This window comes from Cololabis saira, chromosome 1, assembly GCF_033807715.1.
Source record: "Cololabis saira isolate AMF1-May2022 chromosome 1, fColSai1.1, whole genome shotgun sequence".
NCBI classification, from domain to species: Eukaryota; Metazoa; Chordata; class Actinopteri; order Beloniformes; family Belonidae; genus Cololabis; species Cololabis saira.
Window position 1 is genome coordinate 24,233,241 of NC_084587.1, and position 21,731 is coordinate 24,254,971.

The 21,731-nt window shown below is 39.8% G+C and overlaps 3 protein-coding genes across 3 annotated transcripts; all 3 read left to right on the forward strand.

Annotated features, from left to right (window-relative positions):
- The first annotated feature begins 2,567 nt into the window (after nt 1-2,567).
- clrn2 (clarin 2) lies at nt 2,568-6,171 on the forward strand. Its single transcript, XM_061730860.1, has 4 exons — nt 2,568-2,631; nt 2,770-3,108; nt 4,375-4,554; nt 4,801-6,171. The coding sequence occupies exons 2-4, from the start codon at nt 2,856-2,858 to the stop codon at nt 5,067-5,069; spliced, it is 702 nt and encodes a 233-aa protein (XP_061586844.1). The 5' UTR covers nt 2,568-2,631; nt 2,770-2,855; the 3' UTR covers nt 5,070-6,171.
- A 233-nt stretch (nt 6,172-6,404) lies between these two features.
- On the forward strand, nt 6,405-14,487 carry lap3 (leucine aminopeptidase 3). Its single transcript, XM_061730862.1, has 13 exons — nt 6,405-6,615; nt 6,747-6,862; nt 8,824-8,878; nt 8,956-9,061; nt 9,142-9,301; nt 9,393-9,557; nt 9,964-10,122; nt 10,199-10,323; nt 13,202-13,290; nt 13,367-13,469; nt 13,667-13,746; nt 13,826-13,938; nt 14,030-14,487. Exons 1-13 carry the CDS (start codon nt 6,523-6,525, stop codon nt 14,214-14,216), a joined length of 1,551 nt encoding a protein of 516 aa, XP_061586846.1. The 5' UTR covers nt 6,405-6,522; the 3' UTR covers nt 14,217-14,487.
- Nucleotides 14,488-17,670: 3,183 nt separating this feature from the next.
- On the forward strand, nt 17,671-21,076 carry med28 (mediator complex subunit 28). The gene is made up of 4 exons (XM_061730863.1): nt 17,671-17,856; nt 20,037-20,103; nt 20,185-20,297; nt 20,393-21,076. The coding sequence occupies exons 1-4, from the start codon at nt 17,698-17,700 to the stop codon at nt 20,594-20,596; spliced, it is 543 nt and encodes a 180-aa protein (XP_061586847.1). The 5' UTR covers nt 17,671-17,697; the 3' UTR covers nt 20,597-21,076.
- The last annotated feature ends 655 nt before the right edge of the window (nt 21,077-21,731 follow it).

The following is a 21,731-nucleotide window of genomic DNA, read 5'->3' on the forward strand; positions in this document are numbered from 1 at the left end:
GTTTTTTTTATTCATTTTTTCATTTTATTCTTTATTTCATTCAAAAAATAAAACAAACAATTCAATACAAATACGATATGAGTGAAAAGGGAGCAGAAAGAAGAAGAATCTTATCTAATCTGCCCCTTTTTCCAAGAAATAAATTCAGAAATAACATAAATTAAAAATAAAAAAAACAACAACTAAGTGAATAAAAAACTAAAATAAAATAAAATTACCGCCGTCTATGGGTATTTCAATCAAACTTAACTAACATATTTCATTATATTTACTTAACATACAGGCTTTAATTGTTCCTTTGAATGTAATGTTTGATTTGGATTCTTTGTTTTCTTTATTCAGATTGTTCCTGATTCCTTTCACAGAAACACAACGTCATCAATTTAGTCCTGAATCTTGGTTTTTTTTTTAAATCTCTGTTCCTTTTAAGTTATACTTGCTTTCTCTTTTTTCAAATCTTTTCTGAATGTTGACTGGTAAAGTTTTTTTATGAGCTTTAAACATAATTTGCAGAATACTATAGTCTACTAATTCATGAAATTTCAACAATTTTAACTGAAGGAATAATGGATTTGTTGGATCTCTATATCGTTTTATACTGATTATTCTTATGGCTCTTTTTTGCAGGATGAAAATTGATTGAATATATGTTTTACAGGCATTTCCCCAAACTTCAACACAACTTGCCACAAAGAGACAACTCAACCACTTGTTGATTATGCAGATATTGTTTATCGAAATACTCCAGATAGCCATCTTAAACCTCTGACTGTATTATTTAATTCATTATGTAGATTTGTGTTACGTTGTCCTTTCAGAACACATCATTGTTTTATGTTGGATTCATTGAACTGGTTTCAACCCAAATCTATACGGCAATTTCACTGGCTTCAGTTCCTTTTTAAATGTGTTTATTTTCACTGTCCTCCATATTTAAAAGAACTCATGATTCCATATAACTGTCCATACTCACTCAGACATATGAATTTTCCTTTTTTCTTTGTTCCTAGAATTTCAAAAGAGGTTGGTAAAAGATAATTTCATTTTAAAGCTCCATCAGATTGGAATAATCTTTCTCTCTTTTTGCGTTCTATTACCTCTTTTCATTGTTTTAAGTTGTCATTATACTCTCATCTTAAAACAAATTGCCTATGTTTTTAATTTATTTAGGTATTTTTGGTCCTTTTTTTCTATTTATTTATTTATTTTTTCTCTCTGTTATGTTATATTTATCTCATTGTTCCGGTTATTCAATTAGTCTATTTTGTAACTAGACTTATGTGGGTGGGAGTTGTGTGTGGGAGGGGTGAGCAAGATGTCTGTGTTTGTTTTATGTCATGTCTATACTGTAATGTGATGTATTGTAATGTTGTAGTTTTCTTGGGACCCCCTTGAAAATAAGATGGCACATCTCAAGGGGCTATCCTTTAATAAATACATTCTGAAATTCTGATACTAATACACATCAACAGTCTCTGTAAGTCACTGGGAAAATGTGTGTACTTTTTATTTTGGTGTCAATCTGTTTCTATCATATGAATGGTTACAGTTTCCTCAATGTGTTTATTCCTGTGTATTGGGAATATATTGCTATCTGTGTGAATGTATTTATATTATCTTTTAGGCTGAAGCACCTTACGACAGCAGCGCTCCAATATCACTATGAATGACAAAGAAAGGAATTCCGATTCTAAAATGTTCAAAATACCACAATAATCCCCGATGACTTGAGTCACCCCCTATACCTTTTTTTTTTTTTTTTTTTTAAACAAGTGTGTTTATTAATTTTTCAGAGTAAATATTCACATACAACAAATAAAATTCAGGTGCAGAACAAAACTGTCACAATAAGGCTCTTCTTGAATGATACAAACGTCATAGGGCAGTAGCATGTGTTATTTACAGTCCAAGAATATAGATAAACAATAATCTCTCTTGGAGAAAAGCATTTCAAATAAAAAATAAAAGAAGTGGAAAAGAAATAAACAATCAGACGTATAATAAATATATAGTAATTTTGCTTGTTGATGGCTTACATACAGGGGGAAACTGCCTCCAATGCTTTCCTCCCCTCCAAGAACACCATAAAAGATCTCCACATACTGTCAAAGATTAAATATTTAGCCTTTAACGTGAAGGTGAGTTTTTCCAGTGCCAGCGAATCTGATAGTCCTGCAAGCCAGACACTAATACTTGGTTTAGTAGTGGATTTCCATGACTTTGGTATAGTGTATTTGGCTTAGGCCTATACCTTTGATCTATAATGTTTTGAAGACTATGCCTACTTTTTCGCTTGTATGGTCACTTAAGCTTAATAGATCAGTGAAGCTTGCAGGAGAAGAATAAAACAGGGATAAAGTTTAATTGAACTCCACTTGATTTGGCCCATGACCTTTAGGGTTGTGTGTTGTAATGAACCCCCATGTAATCAACCATGCTGACACAGGATTGCGTTGATATGACTTGACAGCTTTAGTTGCTAGTCACCATGCGTTTCTGCATCCAAATGCCAAATTGTAAAGGTTAATTAGTTGCATAGATAAGGAGGCGTGTGCATGTGTGAGTGGGAGTGTGTGTGAGAAGAGAGGGAGCAGAAGCAGGGCGCGCAGGACGCGGATACAGTTTCTCCCGGTAAGGGATCTCTCTGACCAACATGGATTCAGTTTCTCTGACTGTGTGACTGACTTAGGCATTAATTCATGCAAGATTACAGCGAAGGGGACAACATTTTTGCTTGACTATGTTTATTGTTCTGAATTCAAACTACAGGGTAAACTCATGGTGATCGCCGAGCGCGTCCCGTGGTCGCTGCGCGGCGTCCTGTTACCTTTCTCGGGGCACAATGGGCTCGTAAGATGGTCTCTCCGTCGAAACGGGTAACATTCTCGGTGGCCGCGGGGCTGTGTGTGGGCTCCGTGGCTCTGCTGGTGGTGGCCCTCTCCACGGAGCGGTGGGTCACCGGACGGATCCTGTGTAAAACCGGGGCGGAGATAGTGAACGCGTCTCATCCTGAGCTGGACCAGTTCATCGGGGATATTTACTACGGTTTATTCCAGGGAGGAAAGACCAAGAAGTGTGGGCTCGGGAACCGGCGCTCCAAAATCTACAGTAAGATAATAATTAAATAAGCAATAGGAGAAATGATAGGAATCAGAGAAAATTGTATGACGTTACATTAAAAAAAAAAAAAAAAAAAAAGAAACTGTCACTTGACACTTAAAATGGTCATGATGAGTGTAGCCTTTATCCTAATCTGATGTAAGTTTTTATTCAATTTCCATGTATTCCACTTTAATTATTAACTGATTTCTGTATGAATTAAACCACATACATTTTGTGATTTAAAATTATAAAAGGACAATTTTACTAATAACTTAATTGCACTTGCTGGTAAGACTCGCCAACTTAACCCTTGTGTTGTTCTCGGGTCAAAATGACCCAATTCCTCCCAATTCTTCCTCCTTCCCTCCTTTGTACTTTTTTCTTCCTCCCTCCCTTCTTTCTTTTCACCCTTCCTTCTTTTCTTCATTTGTCTCCATCCTTCCTTCTCCTCTTCTTTCCTTCCTTTCTCCCTCATTTCTTCCTTTCCTGCCTTCCTATTTTTTCTTCTTACCTGCCTCCCTCCTTTTCTCCCTTCCTTCATTCGTTCCTTCTTGTCTCCATCCTTCCTTCTCCTCTTCTTTCCTTCCTTCCCTTCATTCCTTCTTTTCTCTCTTTCTTCCTTCTTTCCTTCCTTTCTCCCTCATTTCTTCCTTTCCTGCCTTCCTATTTTTTCTTCTTACCTGCCTTCCTCCTTTTCTCCCTTCCTTCATTCCTTCTTGTCTCCATTCTTCCTTCTTTCCTCTCTTCTCTCCATTCTTCCTTCCTACTTTTTTCTTCCTCCCTCCCTCCCTTCCTTCTTGTCTCCATCCTTCTTCTCTTCCCCCCTTCCTTCTTCCCTTCCTCCCTTCCTTCTTTCCTCCCTTTCCCCCTTTCTTGACCCGAAGACAGCACAAGGGTTAAGGACGATAGACACATCATGGCTGGTGTATACATTTCATCATTGTTCAATTTCAAGATTTTAGTTAGAACATAAGTGTAATTATTGATAAAGCCAGTCTCTTAAAAGCATGAATGCCATGCACTTACAGTAAACATTATTGCCACATGCATACATCTTATTTTAAATCCATGTTATTGGCCAACACCAGCTATTTCTGAGTAAACTGTCAGAAGATACTGGAATCAGTTATAAAACCTTTAGCTAAGCTTATCTTAAAGTTCTTTAAAAAGAATGCAATACAGAGAGCTGTGGCCTGGTGTCATCAATGGAAATTACAGTTAATTGTATAGTGCAGCTCACATTCTTAAACATCTGGTCTCTCTACTTCACAGTTTTTCCGAAGCTTGTGCGGACGCTGAATGGTGGCCTTCACATGATGGTGATTCTTTTCCTGCTGGTTTCTGTGGGCTTTGCGCTGGTCAGTCTGTCTTTCTGCATTTACAATGCATGCAAGGTTCCTTACCAGAGCATCAAAGGCCACAAGGGACTGTATCTGTGGAACGTCATTGCTGGTATGTCAAGACTTTTTGTTTCCCTCCTGTTTTCTCTTGTTGCACCCAGCTCCCGAACTTTTTTTTCTTTTTAAATATAATCTATCTCGATGTTTCTTCACGTTAGTCCTCTTACTTTGATAGCTGTGATACTGTTTTGTTCTCCTCCCCTTTACAGTGATAGTGATTCATTAGTTGTCATTAGCATTCCTTTATTATCTCCCAGTATGTTTTGCCCCTCTGACATATATTCTCCTCCATCTTCAGCGCTTTTTGGAGCCCTGGGTGTTCTTTGTTTCCTGGCAGCTTTGAGACACCACAATCTGACGGAACGGGTGGCAAACTATCAGGAGAACCTCTTCATCCTTGTGGTCCTAGACAACTCTTTAGATTGGTCTTTTTGGCTTGGCATTGGCAGTATTGGGACTCACTTCGCTGTCTGTGGAGTGATTGCCATGAGTCGCATTAAGCTCCCCAGATCAGAGATTAAGAAGCCTGAAGAACCCACCATCTCTGCCCTAGACCTGCTCTACTGAAGGACAATTAAAGTGCAAACTTGGTGTCATTTCCATCACAGATGACTGACAAGAGGAAAACACAAAGATCGACAGCACATTGAGACCTACCCTATGCCAGCGTAGTTTTTGAACTCATTAAAACTTCATGACTTCTTTTTATGCAAAATCTCACTTGACATGTTCATGGATAATAAAATATGTTCAAGAGACTAACTTAAAAGTTGTTTATTTGCTGCTCATATACTGTCTTGTTAAAAGTGGTATAAATCAGTGCAACAAGGAAAAACATGCAATGTATTTTGAATTAATTGAGTAAAAAGAGGTTGTGGTAGTAAATATGTAATATAGAGAAACTTGTGATATTAAGTTAAGCGGAAATCAGATGTCGCACTCAAGTAGGCAAGGACTAAAAACCTCCCTCTCTTGGTAAAGCAGATTTGATTTGCTGGATGAACAGTCAAGACATCATGAAATTACACAGGATGATTATTTATTAAATTAAATTAAATTAAATTAACCAGTGAAAGTCAACAGGTGCATATAAGAAACAGAGCAGAACTGAAAAGGGGAGAATATAACAGAGGAGGCCTAAACAAGTGTTTGTGTTTTAACCATCCAAGAAAAACACCTCTAACCCTTTGGCATTGTGTATTTTATAGCTGTGGTGTAATGTATGTAAATACATGATTATCTTTTACATTGTATGTATGGAATGTAAGTTTAAATGGAATTTTGTTGCATCACAATTTTGCATGATGTTATTTAAGTAAACAGTCAATACAGTTGGTCAAAGTTTGGAACAATAAAGTCATCTCAAAACTGGGTAAAAAGCCAAAAGGATAGAAAAATACAAAGTAATTTAAACAGTTGCCTTCTAAAATCAAATGTGTGGTAAACATAAATATACTGCATATGAAAAAAAAAAGTTTACTGACAGTACGTATGACCTTCCAAGGAACATTTTCTTCTCTTTTACACCTTTAACTCTTTCTAATCTTTATTCATTTTATAGTATGAGCATTTCAAGTGTCAGTAAATAGGATTTAAACAATTTGTTTTAAAAATGTTAGCGTGTTAATTATAAGTAAAATACGCAATAATATGTTTGTAATATGTTTTATGTGGCCTTGAAAATCTATACTGTTCAAGCTTTGTTATGGAGTTATTGTTTTTCTATATCAAGTAAAACATTTTTACCACTACATTTTGTGTATACAGTAGCCTACCACACACTGTGTCTGAATTGTTTTGTGAACTAAAACACTCTTTACTGATAAAGCTTCTGTGTTTTGCACTTCCCCCCTCTGCCACTAGGTGGCGACAACGTACCGATATTGTCGCTTACAGGTGACGTAACGTAAACGCGACCCAGTGAGGTCGTTTGAATAATTTTTCACGTGTGTAAGTGTTCGACCTTTAAATATCTTAAAAAGTAATTTAATTTAGTTTGATACATGTCCAGTAGGTGACAATGCTTCTTGCGCGGAGATCTGTACAGACGGCGTTGCGGACAAACCTCTGCAGGTCGTTTTCTGTCTCCAGGACTCAATTTCAAGAGAGAAACGTGAGTAGTTTGATCAGCAGATGATTATGTAGCTGTCAATTTCACCTGGATTCGTGTTTCACGGCAAGATTCATCCAGCAGCGTTTACCTCTGACACATCTGTCAACCGTGTTGCGCTTGTGTGTCTGCAGGGTCTGGTGCTGGGAGTGTTTGAGAGAGAGGGAGAGGAGACTGGTCTTCATCTGACTGAGGCGGCAGCAGGATTTGACCAGTCTCTGTCTGGGAAACTTTCAGAGCTGCTGAATATGTGAGACATTTCTCTGTCTCTGAACTGGCATCGTGTCTTGTCTTGTTTTGTGAGGATTAGCCGACGGATTATTAGGCAGTGTCAACCCCACCCCCCCAACCCTTGCAAGAAATTATTATTAAAATAGGATAGGATTAAATAGATATTCCTTCATTGTCCTGGAACGGCTAAATTAACATTGTCACAAGAGCAGTACAAAGTATGGGGGGAAAAAAATGAAGTGCTATAGGACAGCATACAAAATATTATTAAAATATTAAGAAAAATAACACATTCGACCATTTACAGTTCCAGGTAAATATACAGGATATACTATATACAGGACTGTCTCAGAAAATTAGAATATTGTGATTTTCTGTAATGCAATTACAAAAACAAAAATTTCATACATTCTGGATTCATTACAAATCAACTATAAGCCTTTTATTATTTTAATATTGCTGATCATGGCGTACAGCTTAAGAAAACTCAAATATCCCATCTCAAAAAATTAGAATATTCTGGGAATCTAAATCTTAAACTATAAGCCATAATCTACGACGGAGTATTAGGGCCAAACTAAGACAAAAAAAAATTGGAAATTACGAGAATAAAGTCATAATATAATGAGAATAAAGTCGTAAAATTACGAGAATAAAGTCGTAATGTTGTGAGAATAAAGTCGTAATAGAATAAAGTCGTAATATTACGAGAATAAAGTCGTAATGTTGCGAGAATAAAGTCGTAATAGAATAAAGTCGTAATATTATGAGAATAAAGTCGTAAAATTCCGAGAATAAAGTCATAAAATTCCAAGAATAGAGTTGTGACATTACGAGAATAAAGTCGTAATGAATAAAGTGGTAATTTATGAGAATAAAGTCATAATATTATGAGAATAAAGTCATAATATTATGAAAATAAAGTGGTAATTTATGAGAACTCTAACAGGAAGAGCAGTCTTCTCCCTGTGTTAAAATGAAGAATATTGAGCATCTTGTGAAGTTATATTTATATATTTATAATATATTACAACTTTATTCTCGTAATATTATGACTTTATTCTCATAATTTCCTTTTTTTGTTTTTCTGTTTGGCCCTAATACCTCGTCGTAATAATCAGAAATATTGAAATAATAAAAGGCTTGCAATATTTCAGTTGATTTGTAATGAATCCAGAATGTATGACATTTTTGTTTTTTTAATTGCATTACAGAAAATAAAGAACTTCATCACAATATTCTAATTTTCTGAGACAGTCCTGTATGTACAAACAAACAAAGTACAAACTAAACAATAGGATGAAGGTGGACAGTGTACTGTAGACATTGTGACATTTCACAGATGGGTAATATTGCACATATCCTCAGCTGTAAAGAGTAAATTGAACATATTGCTGACAGTTTCTTTCACATTACAGTAGAATGAAATGTCTGGGTGTTTATGGGGTGCAGCTGATGTCATACAGTCTGTCAGCAGTGGGAATAAAGGACCTGCCATATCTCTCTGTCACGCAATGTGGGTGCAGTCGCTGGTCATTGAAGGTGGTGCATGGGGTGGGATGGGTTCTTCAGCATGGGTGATAGTTTAGCCACCATCCTGACACTCACCACCTCCACCCAGTGCAGAGGTTGTCCCAGGACAGAGCCGACTGCCTTCATCAGCTCATCTGGTCGTAATGTCCAAGGGAAACACAATGCTGGTCAACTTACACCTAACTAACTGCAGCAACCGCAGATCATAACACAGGCTTGTACAGTAGGCACAAGGCATGATGGCTGCATCTTTCTAATCTGTATACATCTGTTGCTTGTGTAAATTCAAAAGCATACCTAAACCTTATGAAGTAAACCGATGCATAAACGTCTAAATGTTTGTATTGGTGATACATAATATTTCTTACTAACATGTCAGACAAGCACTTTTTCTGCAAATCCCATTTCTGTCAAGGGCTTTGGTTGATAATATTTTATCATTTCCAGTTCTGGACCTGGGCTCAAGAAAGGCAAAAGCAGGATATTTTATGGAATTCACAAGGTAATGAGGTGTGACATTAACATTGTAAACCTTGTCTCTTTATGACTCAGGAGTAACTTCTCTTGTGTTTTCTCCAGGACTTCCCGTGTGTTGCAGTGGTCGGGCTGGGCAAGAGCAATGCAGGTGTTTGTGGGGTCGAGAACTGGGACATCAGCAAAGAGAACATCCGACAGGCAGTGTCCGGTAAGATGCACACGAAGTCCATCTGCGTGCGTGTGCATATTCAGACGGCGCCGTGCTGATGTCTGTATTTTTATGATCAGCTGGCTGCCGGCAACTTCAGGAGCTGGAGGTGAAGCACGTGGAGGTGGACGGCTGCGGTGACGCCCAGTCGGCAGCAGAAGGTGCCGTTCTGGGGTTGTTTCATTACGACCAACTTAAATCCAAAAAGAAGAACAAAGTGACAGCACAGCTTCACAGAAGGTAGACGAACAAACCCGTACTCTCTTGACCCGTGCAGGTCACACGCCTACAACAAGCAGCAACGCGCTGTTTTTTGTCTGTGCATGACTAGTGCCGACGCGGACGGCTGGGAGAAAGGTGTCCATTATGCAGAAGGTCAGAACCTGGCCCGACTTCTCATGGAAGCTCCTGCCAATCACATGACTCCTACTGCTTTTGCCAACATCATCGAAGAGAGGCTAGCACCACACGCTCAACGAGTCACTATAAATAAGAGGTTTGTGCATTGATGGAAATATTCTTACTCAAAAGAATACATGCCGTGACTTACATCTGCAGTACTACTCACTTTGTTGCATGAATTCAAGGTTGAAAAGTTTTTTGTGTGCATGAATTTAGTATTTAGCCATTTTATCTGTTTTTTTGTTGTCCTTGGTTTATAAATCAAGCAATTCTAAGATCTTACTGTGGGCTATAGGAGATCATGAAGGACTTTTCTTTCTGTAATAATGCCAAAAAAGCAAAAATGAATTAAATGCAAAAGAAAATATTAAAAGTTGAGCTTGTTGTTTGCCACAGCCATTTTCTTAACTGGAAGACTGACTCCACAGATAAAAAAATAAACTAATCTTGTAATTTCTACCTTCTGAAAAGTGCCTCTTAAATACTGTATTTATGTGCAGATCCCAGTCTTGGATCGAGGAGCAGCAGATGGGAGCCTTCCTCAGTGTATCGAAAGGTTCAGAAGAGTCCCCCGTCTTCCTGGAACTTCAGTACAACGGTTCACCGGACAGTAATCAGCCCCCGCTGGTTCTGGTGGGCAAAGGCATCACATTTGACAGGTAAACCATAATACTGCACAGACTGCTGCTGCATCTCGTTGAACACCTCATTTACAAAAGGCTACTCTGTGTGTAGTGGTGGTATTTCTCTGAAGCCCTCCGCCTCTATGGATGCGATGAGAGCTGATATGGGTGGAGCCGCCACCGTGTGCGCATCCATCGTCACGGCAGCAGCGCTTAAACTGCCCGTCAACATTATTGGTGAGCTTCTTTGCAATAAATGCTGACCAACATAGCTTACTTTTTAAATATCCATCTGTTTAGTCACAAGAACTAGTTTTTAAAGTTTTTAAAGTAAAAATCCTTTCAGACCGTTAGTATGTCGGCTGACTTATTAGTCTTAATCTTTGTGGGTTTTTAGACAGTTCTGAAAACAGACGTTTTGTACCTGACTGCACAGCAAACTGCTCCACTGCGGTTAAGTAGGGGGCAGTAATTTAGCCTCTAAAACCGACCTGGAGCTCAAGAAACTTCAATCAGTTAACCATTTGAACATAAACATTGAAATTTGTGTTTAGTAGATTATTTGTTGTAACATATTTGTTAGGAACATGCATTTGTGGGATGAGCAGCAGAGTATGTGGGTTGCACCGAGGGAAGATTTTCCAAATCTTCTCTGCAAATGCCAAACAACTTTGACTCTTGTTTGGTGGATTGGATGACACATAGTGGCAATTTAACAATTTGCCCATTTAATAAACAGGAGCCTCAGTGGCATGTAAAAGAACCGTACACAGCCACACTATCCTGGCACATCCTCCTCTTGCTGGTCACACTGCTGTGGGATGGCATCCCATTCTTCAACAAGCATTTGTCACAAGTCAGCCAACATTGCTGTGATGGTCACTCTGGCACGAACAGCACGGCCAAGCTGATCCCACAAGTGTTCAATGAGGTTGAAGTCAGGACTGCTGGCACGCCATTCATTCCTCTCCACTCCCAAACTCTGGAGGTAGTCTCTGGTAAACCTGCTCTGTGGCGGCGAGCATTGTCATCTTGGAGGATAAAGTTCCGTCCCAGACTGTGGGGATATGGGATTTCCGTTGGTTGCAGAATCTCATCTCCATATCTCTGCATTGAGATTGCCTCCAATGATGATGATTGCCTCCACCAAAAGATGTTACTCTATCCGTGCAGCAATCAACATGACGTTGTCCATGTCTTGGCCACACTTTGACCCCACGATCCATCTGCTGTAGAACGAATCTGGACCTATTGCTGAACATAACATTCCTCCACATTAGGGCTGGGCGATATGGATCAAAAGTCATATCTCGATATTTTCTACCTGAATGGCGATACTCGATATATATCAATATTTTTTCTGTGCCATAATTGGGGTTTCCCCCAAAGCATTATAGCATAGCATCTCTGTTAGCTTCATTTTTTTCTGAAGCAAACCCTTAAAGGAGCTTGAGGCTGGATTTATGAAAAAAATTTGTATACGTTTTAATTTTTCTAGTAATAATATGAGATGAAGGGTTCCAAACCAAAAAGAGTGAGCCCTCTAGTATATCTGTCCGTTGCCTTAAACAGGCTGTGTGCTGCAAAATGTGCTGCAATTCCGGGCCGGAATTTCCCGCGCTGTCCTGTGTGACGTCACATGACGCTGCATGCCCGTTCTCCCCGTTCTCCCGTGCCGGCTTCGCTGTTGGCTGCAGTACCCCCGACGGCCGTCGTGGCGAAGGGTGGCGCTAGAGAGTCTCATTTCTTAAAAGGAGCCTCATGCTCCTTTAAAAAAAACAGTCAGTTTTAATACAAAGTCTCGTGCCAAATGTCACACAGGTACCTTTGTTAACAGAGGTCTGCACAATATCAAAATGTATAAAACAAATGAAATAAAAATAAACTGCCTGCATATATAGAATAAAAATGCTTCTTGAATAAAATAAAACAAATATCCCTTTCCTGCATAACAATTAAATTAAAATACACTGTGCAATTAATACAATGTAGACAGTAACAGGCAGACTTTTCCACTGAGGTTGACAGTTGTGCAAATAACAAAACATTTGTGCAAATCTCAAATAAAACATTCAAGTCAATTTGTCACAAAATAAGCTATATCAAAATCATAAAAAAAATATATATATATATATTTTTTTTTTCTTTAATCGATATAAACGATATTGTCTCGTACCATATCGCGTTTGAAAATATGTCGATATATATTAAAATCTCGATATATCGCCCAGCCCTACTCCACATGTTCAGGTTCAAGTGCACGTGTTGCCGACACCACTGCAATTGGGCCTGACAGTGAAAGGCAGTCATGGCAGTGAGACCGGAGATTGGTTGTGTGCAGTCTGTTCCTGATCGTCATGGCGCCGTAATCCTCCCAATCTGTAGAAGACAGTCTACACTATAGACTGTCATCTACAGATTGTAGACTCTACAGTACTTAAGTGCTGACAGAATGAGGAAACGATCTTCTTGAGACGCCCACTCTGCGGGTTATGTGGAACTTGTACCTCAGTTTGGAGATGGTACTTGGGCTCAGTCTAAACAATGTTTGCAGAACACCAGCTTGAAGTCGCCCTAAGGCACCGGCACAGGTTTCCGGATAGGTCAAAGGTGGCGTGCGATTCTTGGAGCAGAGACCGACTAACCACTGAAGCAGGACCCACGCTCACAGGTGCTGCTAATCAGATGCCTGATTGGCAGCAAATGGGGGTACCAGAAGCTCAGCAAAATAAGCTAGTTGGCAAACTTTTAATGGGCAAAACCAACATACTCTGGTCATCTGCTCATCCCACATATGCATGATCCTTACAAATGTGTCACCATTTAAAACAGAAATAAACAGGCTTTCCAACGGCGTAAGATTTATTGCCGAGAAGCATTTGTTGCAACAAAGAGATAATCTACCAAATGCAAATTTCCTTACTTTTTGTGCTAATTTTAGATGTTTGGAGATTAAATAATATCACTGGAGACTGATTACAATACTTGTTTCTGTAGTTGTAATGCCCATGTGACCTCAAAATGTTCCTAGTTTCTAGGGAAAGGTCCTCTGCTGGAAATGTACTTGTAATTAATTAATAAAAGTGAAGTAAGCGCTGTGGTCTGACCCAATCAGGTCTGGCCCCACTGTGTGAGAACATGCCCAGTGGAAAAGCCACTAAACCAGGTGATGTTGTCAAAGCCAAAAATGGGAAAACAATCCAGGTGGGTGGAGCTTTGATGATTGTTCAAACAGCTGCCTGTGTGTGCAGAGATGAACTAACTGTATTGATACATTCAGGTTGATAATACAGATGCAGAGGGAAGGCTGGTTCTTGCAGATGCACTCTGCTATGGACAAACCTTCAACCCCAGAGCCGTTCTAAATGTCGCCACACTAACAGGTGGGATTTTGAGGCAGTGGCATCAGTTTTACGTAACTTTTTAAGACTTTTACCAGATTTGATTTTTCATTTTTCTCTCTTGATCACAAACTGTTTTGTTTTCACATGTAGATATTATTCTAACATGATTGGATGTGGCCAATTAAAAGTTATGATGTGATGACCATTTTTCAAATGCAGCTTGCTCTCTCTTCAAGGCGCTATGGATGTAGCTCTGGGCTCAGCTGCAACAGGAGTTTTCACAAATTCTAACTGGCTCTGGGAGCAGTTACACAAGGTACGTAAGATACTCTGTTATCACAAACGCATGAAAGGCTCTCAGGTCCTCTGTTGACAAACTGTGTCTGTGTTTGTAGGCAAGTGTTGTAACAGGTGACAGAGTGTGGCGGATGCCTCTGTTCCAGCACTACACCAGACAGGTGACTGACTGCCAGCTGGCTGATCTCAACAACGTCGGCAAGTACAGTCGGTATGTATTTTGACTCCTACGCACCATAATCCTTGAGTCTGCAACTCAGTTTCCCTGCATACGACTTGACTGCCTCTTGATTTCCGTTTAGTTCTGGTGGTGCTTGCACTGCAGCTGCATTCCTCAGGGAGTTTGTCACAGCTCCTCACTGGGCTCATCTGGACATCGCTGGCGTGATGAGTAACAAGGATGAAATTCCCTTCCTTGGGAAAGGCATGTCTGGGAGACCGACACGTACATTAGTGGAGTTTGCTGCTGGCCTGGCCCACAACAGCTGAGACTGAATTATTTACACGCACAAGACTTTTTTTATCAGGCTGCCTGCAGGACTCAGTTTTACCACAATTTCTGGACAGATAATTAAAAGAATATAAGCAAAAATATTTAGTGAAAGCATCTGATGAAGATCCACTGTTTACAATCTAAGGAGTTTTGATAGGTATCATTTTAACACCTAATTTCTACTTTAAACTGTGCTGCTTACATCGTCATTTATTCTGTTTGTTAAAGACATAAATTATAATTGATGAATAAAATTAAGTAAATTGATGAGCATGTGTTTTTGTTGTTCTTTGAGTACAGATGTTCACAATGGTCATTAGTATGTGAAACTCGTATCTATGTGATTTATTCATTATCCCAAATTCAGGGGTATAAAGATGCCAATTCCACTGTTGCCACTCTTCTGTTTTTTAGGGGTTTATGCAGGATTTAGTAATTTGGCCACAGTGGTTTTCTCTCGTTCGGTCACAGCAGTTCTGTGATAAACTACCAGTAGATTGATTTATAAAATCATTGTTCCATGTACGCAGTGTCTGCCTGTCTGTGCATGCACTGTACTCTTAACATGCTCCTTTTTATATTGCATTTGATCCCTTTTACTTATATTAATTGTAGGAAGGTTGTTATTGCTAGCAGCATGGTGACTTACTTGTCAGCATCGTAGTCCCACACTAAGAAGGTTCTTGGTACAAACTCCATGCAGACAGTGGAATTTTCTCTCTGTGCTTGTGTGGGTTTTCTTCAAGGATTCACCTTCCTCCCACCGTCCAAAAAAAATTGGTAACTCTAAATTGACTAACAGTTGGTGTGTTGTTCACTGACTGTATGAACTGGAGCCTCGTCCTCAGTGTACACCTGCCTCATGGTCAAGAAAGTGGGGCTGGACTCCAACAGATCCCAGTGACCCTGAACTGGAATAAACAGCTATGTGTGATTTAAATTTTGAATGTTTTTGATATTTGTGTTAATTATATTCATATACTTTCAACAGCTTTCACACCATGTGACAATGTGAATCCAAATGCACTGTCTCAGTGTAGCTTGGTATAAAACCTAAATATATGGAAACTTAAATATTTCTATATCCATACTGTATATTGAAGACATGATTTTCTAATGCACTTTAAAGGTATAGTCCATGATGTTGGAGAGCTAGCAAGATTTGAAAGTGGCACCTCCTCTAACCCCCGCCCCCTCCTCCCCCTCCCGTCAGTGCTCCGTCCAAAGCCACGCCCCCACAAACTTTGGGGAACGCGCATTTGCAGGAGTCGAGTTTCCCTGGACATTTTGGACAGCACATTTTCAACAAAACTACCCCATGTCTCATTCACCTGTAAGCGAGGCCGGTTTTAGGGGGGGGCAGGGGTGGGCTGTGCCCACCCAAACGTGCATCCTGCCCACCCAATCAAAGTTATGGGGATCCTTTATCTTTTTATAATTTAATTTTTTTATAAATATAAAAAAATATCACAGAATATCTGTACCGTTTCTGATTTTGTGTGCACTGCGCATCATTTTTAGACACAACAATGAAGGCATGACCGCAAAAGTTGTCTCGGCGGACGGGACCCGACGTCCCAGCAAAATGAGCACAACAGAGAAGTGTTCAGAACAGCACACAGAGCGCACACTGAAGGCTGATTTATGGTTCCGCGTTACAACAACAAAGAGCCTACGGCATAGGGTACACCGTAAGGCTGATTTATGGTGCCGCGTTACACCAACGCAGAATGGCACGCGCAGCCGCGTACCCTACGCCGTACCCTACGGCGTAGCCGTGGCTCCAGAGCCTGCACGGCACCGCAGCGCACCGCCACCCGCAACGGCACTCTCTGCCCTCGCCGGGATTGAGGCGTAGCGGACAACCTACGCCGCAGAATCGTACTTTGGTTTTCTTTTTTTAACCTTTTTAGCAGGGCGAGCCGTTATTCGAGGTGACCGCCCGACCGCAAGCCGGCAGTGAAGCCAGTCGGTCTGGAGGGCTGGAGGGTATGGAGCTAGAACAGTCTCATAATTGACAAATGCACAGGACAAGTTTTACAAATGCACAGACCGTTTCACACATGCCCAGAACAATTCACACGTGCGTAGGACAAGATATACGAATGTATTTTTGATGCACACACAAATATAACCTGATTTACAAACGTTTTTTTTGTCTGTGAGCTGCGCTGGATTTGCGTGTGACTTTTGAGACTCCCCTGACGTGACTCAATCCACAAATACGTTTTTTTTTAACACGGAAGGATCTGCAACAGAGGCGGATCTAGGGGGTGGCTACTTGGGCTCAAGCCCCGAATGTTTTTCCAAAAGCCCCGGATCTATAGGCGCCAGAACCGTGGATGCTTCGGGGCCCGAGCGCCCACGGAGATGCCCGAGCGCCCACGGAGATGGCCGAGCACCCACGGAGATGGCCGAGCACCCACGGGGAGGGCCGAGCACTCTGCAACCAATCAAATGTCTTCCTTTGTTCCAGCCAATCATAAGAGCGCACCCCACGTGGGGGACGCAGAGCAGTGGATAAAACACGATTTACTCTAAACCAATCAGATTAAAGGGGCGGATACACCGGCTGTTAGCGTTAGCGCCGTTCGCTTAGAAAAGTGATTCATATTTCGAGTTGGTGGAGTAAAGATAAATAAACAGCAACAGGAGATAAAAGATAAATAAACAGGATGGAGAGGAGATCACTGCTCTGCTTTTCTTGTGATCTCGGTAAAGAAAACAACGCGATTGCGGTATATTTGTGTGTGCATCAAAAATACATTTATATATCTTGTCCTACGCACGTGTGAATTGTTCTGTGCATGTGTGAAACGGTGTGTGTATTTGCAAATCGGTCTGTGCATTTGTAAAACTTGTCCTGTGCATTTGTCAATTATGAGACTGTTCTAGCTCCATAGGAGGGAGGCTGGAAGCAGAGTGCGCGCATGGAACAGAGGGGGGCGTGGGCGGGACTTAAAATGAAGGCATCTGATTGGTTCTTTCCCCACTGCAAATCCTCTGGTCCTCTGACCAATCCGTGCCATTCGGACCGCAAAAAACAGATTGGTCAGAGTTTTTACAGGATTAAAACTGTCAGAGAGGTCGGATTTTTTCTTTCCTTTTCTGAACACATTATTCACTGGCTACTCTCAGGATGGAAGGACCATTTCACCCAGTATAACAATAAATGTTTTTGAATACGATTACAGACTCACTATACCTTTCTGGGGGGGATTTGTTTTTTCAGTGTATAGGCCTACTACATTTTATTGAGTATTTCGATTCAGGAACTCACACGGCGTAAAAGCTTCTTTTTTTTTTTTTATCCTAAAATGTTTAACTGAATTATTTATGTATCGTTTGCCCTTAATAAGAGCAGGTTTAAGTAGAACTGCCACTCCTTTGGCCTCTCGTGCTCGGGTCTCCAGTAATGAACCACTTTCTTCTGCGCATGTGCGAGCCGCGGATGAGGAAGGAAAACAAGAGAGCAAGATGGCGTCGTCCATGAGTGGGATGTTTCCCGGCCAGCAGCCGCCTGGTCCTCATCCCGTCGGGGGGCCCGGTGGACCTGGTCAGCCGGGCTTCCCGGGAAGCACTCCGCGGCCGCAGGGAGCCAACACGCTGGTGGATGAACTGGAGGCGTCTTTTGAGGTAAGGCGCTCATTTTCTTTGTTAAACCTGAATTATGGGACCGCGTTAAATCGACGCAGAGCCTACGCCGTAAGGTGCGCGTCGCCGCGTACCTTACGGCGTAGGCTCTACGTTGCTGTAACGCGGAACCATAAATCAGCCTTTAGCTGGCAACCAGATTGGTGCTATTCACACGCTGGTGTGGAGATAAAATCACTCATACTCATGTATGCAGACCCGGATTAACAAGTGTGGTGCCCCAGGGTGACCACACTTGAAGTGCCCCCCTCCTCCCACATTTTACGGTAAAAAAGGGGAAATTTACTATGGTTATAAACAGTACTCGAGTTGTAAAAAGAATTCAGGGGCGATGGTGGATTTTATCATATGGGGACAGATAATTTGTGCTGATTACAAATAATATCACTGACCAAAACACCTGCAGAAATACTTCAGGAATGACATAGCAGCAGTTAAATGCAGCCTTTTGTAAGCTTTAAATATCCACTGGGCTTACATCAAATACATCAAAACACAACAATAAAAAACAGTTTTCTGAACTTATCAATATGACTCTGTCCTCACAGGATAAGTAAAATGGATCACTGCAAAAACTCACAATCTTAACAAGAATATTTGTCTTATTTCTAGTTACAATGTCTCATTTTAGTAAATTTTCACCCGTTTAAAGTAGATTTTCACTTGAAATAAGTAGAAAAATCTGCCAGTGGAACAAGATTTTTTTGCTTGTAGTAAGAAGATAAATCTTCCCACTGGCAGATTTTCCTACTTATTTAAAATGAAAATGTACTTGAAACAGGTGAAAATTGTCAAATAAGTTATATTTCTGGTGTTATTTTTCTGGTGATGACTCTAAATGTTGAAATAGCAGTAAAACCACATTCATTGATGAAATGACATAATGGATGGAAAGGGGGGATGGCAGTTTTACTGGGGGGATGACTTTGACCGTTTTTTTTTCAGGGGGGGTGCCATCCTCCCTCATCCCCCCTCAACTCGAGTACTGGTTATAAAGACCATAGATTTACATGAACGTATTAGTGAAGTACATGCTCAACACTCATACTACAAATAAATGTAAGACAAGCAACCAACTAAGAGTAACACCACAGATAGACATGAGTCTACAAACGCCATACTACACTGTTGCTCCAATCAGGATGCAACTCACATGCCAATGTAAAACCACATGTTAACTATCATCATTTCCATCATATATGGCCTGTGTGAGGACTACATGCAAAACTATTACAACATATGACTAAACAATCAAACAGGCCCACTGAATGAGCCTATGTGAAGGTAGGGAACGGCATATTAACTCAAACGCAATTCTTTTTATTATTATTATTATTATTATTATTATTGATTGATTGAATTGTTTATTTCGAACACATAAGGAAAAAAATATAACATTTTTAAACAAAAAGAAAAAAAGCAACAACAACAAAAACGTAATACAAACAGGGGAGAAAAAAACCAGTGTCCGAAAAGGAGCAGGTAGAAGTAAAACTTATTTAACCCTGCCCCTTTGTTACCTCTATCATAAATTAAACATAAATATTTATAATAAATAGCTGCTAATTTACCTATTAGGCTACCGATTTTCCCATTGGTTGTGCCTTTGCAGCTAACAAACACAATATTTCCTTAACATAGCTCCTTCTCAATCAAATAACTTCCCAGAACTTCCTTTTTGTACCGTTTTTTTAATTAATTTATATTTGTACATTGCTTCAACCCATCACCCAACCCATTCCCTATATTCCCCATATTATTATTTTCAAGTATTTTTATTATATCATTGGTTACTGCTGTACCTGTTTGCTCCTCTTCCAGCTAATATATAGAGAAAATAACAAAATATGGTCCAGTTAGTCATTTGATTTGGTGCCCCCTCATTGTCTGGTGCCCCTGGGCGCTCGCCCGGTTCAGTATATGGATAATCCGGCCTAGCATGTATGATTAAGTGGATTGATACAAATGCATATTCAGCATTCAAATGAATGCACATTTTGGCCCCATCACCCTGTCTCAATAAATTATGGCCAGGAGAATGAAATCCACCTGTATTCAGTTATCACAGGAGAAATACAATGACAATAAAGACTTTCTGATTCTGATATGTGGTTTTGGAATAAACTATTAATTATCTGAGTTTGCCTTTGTTCATCCTCTAGGCATGTTTTGCATCCTTGGTAAGCCAAGACTATGTCAACGGGACCGACCAGGAGGAGATACGAACTGGTCAGTGAAACCCTGCATTTCTGTATTGGATTTATCTTAATGTAATCTGTACATTAAATCACATTCAACTGCTAACTGTAGGTGTGGACCAGTGCATACAAAAATTTCTGGATGTGGCCCGGCAGACAGAGTGCTTCTTCTTACAAAAAAGGCTTCAGCTGGCTGTACAGAAACCAGAGCAAGTGGTGAAGGAGGTAAACTATTATACTGGCTTCAGTTGATTTTCATTATTTGTTTATTCTTCATATCTCTTGTCCCATCTGAATTACATTTTTTTTTCTAACTCCAGGATGTGTCAGAGTTGCGTAATGAGCTTCAGAGGAAAGAGATGCTGGTTCAGAAGCATCTGAACAACCTTCACAAGTGGCAACAAGTGCTCGAGGATGTGAGCCGTCAGCATCGTAAACCCACAGACCTTCCCCCCCCTGGACCGCTGGCCTTTCTGGAGCAAGCCTCTGCGAGTCTGCCCCCTGCTCCTTTAAAGCCAAACTAACACACTACAGCTGTAATCTCATAAACAGAAATTACCCCACACTCAAAAGGTCAGGCATCCAGTGCAAGTAACAAAAAACATAACCGCACTGAGAAACTAATGTAGTCTTTTATTGCCTTTCTGTATGGTACAGTGGATTGGAAAGTGTCTGAAGAATTGCGTCCAAAATGTTCTCTGACCTGAGAGGGAGCCACAAAAGATGCTGAAACAGAAACAATTGTTGGGGGATTTATTTGAAGAGAATAAATGAAAGATAAATTCCAAGAAAGCAATGAAACATGACCATACCTACACAGAGGAATACCCTCAACACATTTTTCATATGTTAAAACTGAAGATGAGTTTGGTGTCACTTAAGATGTGGGGAAATTTCTATGTAGAGCCTCTTTTTCCCTGTTTTTCTTTTCTTTTGATGTATGTAAATATTTCCTAGTTTTTTTTTTTTCCAAACTGTAAAAATTAAATTTGCAATTGTTAAAATATTTCTCTTTTTTTCATCTTTCTCTGGAGTTGTCCCAAAGTTTTGAAAACAGTCAAGCTCAGCTGCTGCGTTTAAAGGGGTGCCCCAGCACATTCTACCCATAATGTTTTTAATAGTAATATATAAGATATACAAAACCTCAACAATTTAAGGCTGTTTAGGTGTTAATATTCTAATCCATTATCCTGTAAATACACAGAACTGTAAAGTTTTAGAGATTTCTTTGACTTGACTGAAGCTATAGCAGTGAATGCAATGATATATTTACTAAAACATTTTAAATCTAAACATTCAAATGCTTAGCATGCTTGGAGATGCTATGATTATTCAATACCTTCAAACTGAGAAATTGTGAAAATGTATACCGGTACTTATAAAAGTATCAAATATAAAATGAAAATTCAGAAAGATCAAAATGATGTTAAAACAAAACAAACAACGTTGCAGAATAAAAATAGGACATTAAAGTTTATTTAAATTTAGAATGTAAAAAAAAAAAAGTTACAAAATCTTAGTGTTGCTTCACAAAATCTAAACGTTGGACTTTAAGAAATAATTAGAGGTAGCAGGCCTTTGTACATTTTTTTTTTTAAACTCAAAATTTAGGTTTGACATACAGATGGGTCATTGTGAGTCAAACTAATCAAATATGAA

Coding starts and splice junctions, on each gene's coding strand:
- med28 (XM_061730863.1), top strand. CDS start 17,698: ATGGCGTCGTCCATGAGTGGGATGTTTCCCGGCCAGCAGCCGCCTGGT. Junction 20,104..20,184: donor CCAGGAGGAGATACGAACTG/GTCAGTGAAACC, acceptor TGCTAACTGTAG/GTGTGGACCAGTGCATACAA. Junction 20,298..20,392: donor CAGAGCAAGTGGTGAAGGAG/GTAAACTATTAT, acceptor TTCTAACTCCAG/GATGTGTCAGAGTTGCGTAA.
- clrn2 (XM_061730860.1), top strand. CDS start 2,856: ATGGTCTCTCCGTCGAAACGGGTAACATTCTCGGTGGCCGCGGGGCTG. Junction 3,109..4,374: donor CCGGCGCTCCAAAATCTACA/GTAAGATAATAA, acceptor TCTACTTCACAG/TTTTTCCGAAGCTTGTGCGG. Junction 4,555..4,800: donor TCTGTGGAACGTCATTGCTG/GTATGTCAAGAC, acceptor CTCCATCTTCAG/CGCTTTTTGGAGCCCTGGGT.
- lap3 (XM_061730862.1), top strand. CDS start 6,523: ATGCTTCTTGCGCGGAGATCTGTACAGACGGCGTTGCGGACAAACCTC. Junction 6,616..6,746: donor CTCAATTTCAAGAGAGAAAC/GTGAGTAGTTTG, acceptor GTGTGTCTGCAG/GGTCTGGTGCTGGGAGTGTT. Junction 8,879..8,955: donor TATTTTATGGAATTCACAAG/GTAATGAGGTGT, acceptor TGTTTTCTCCAG/GACTTCCCGTGTGTTGCAGT.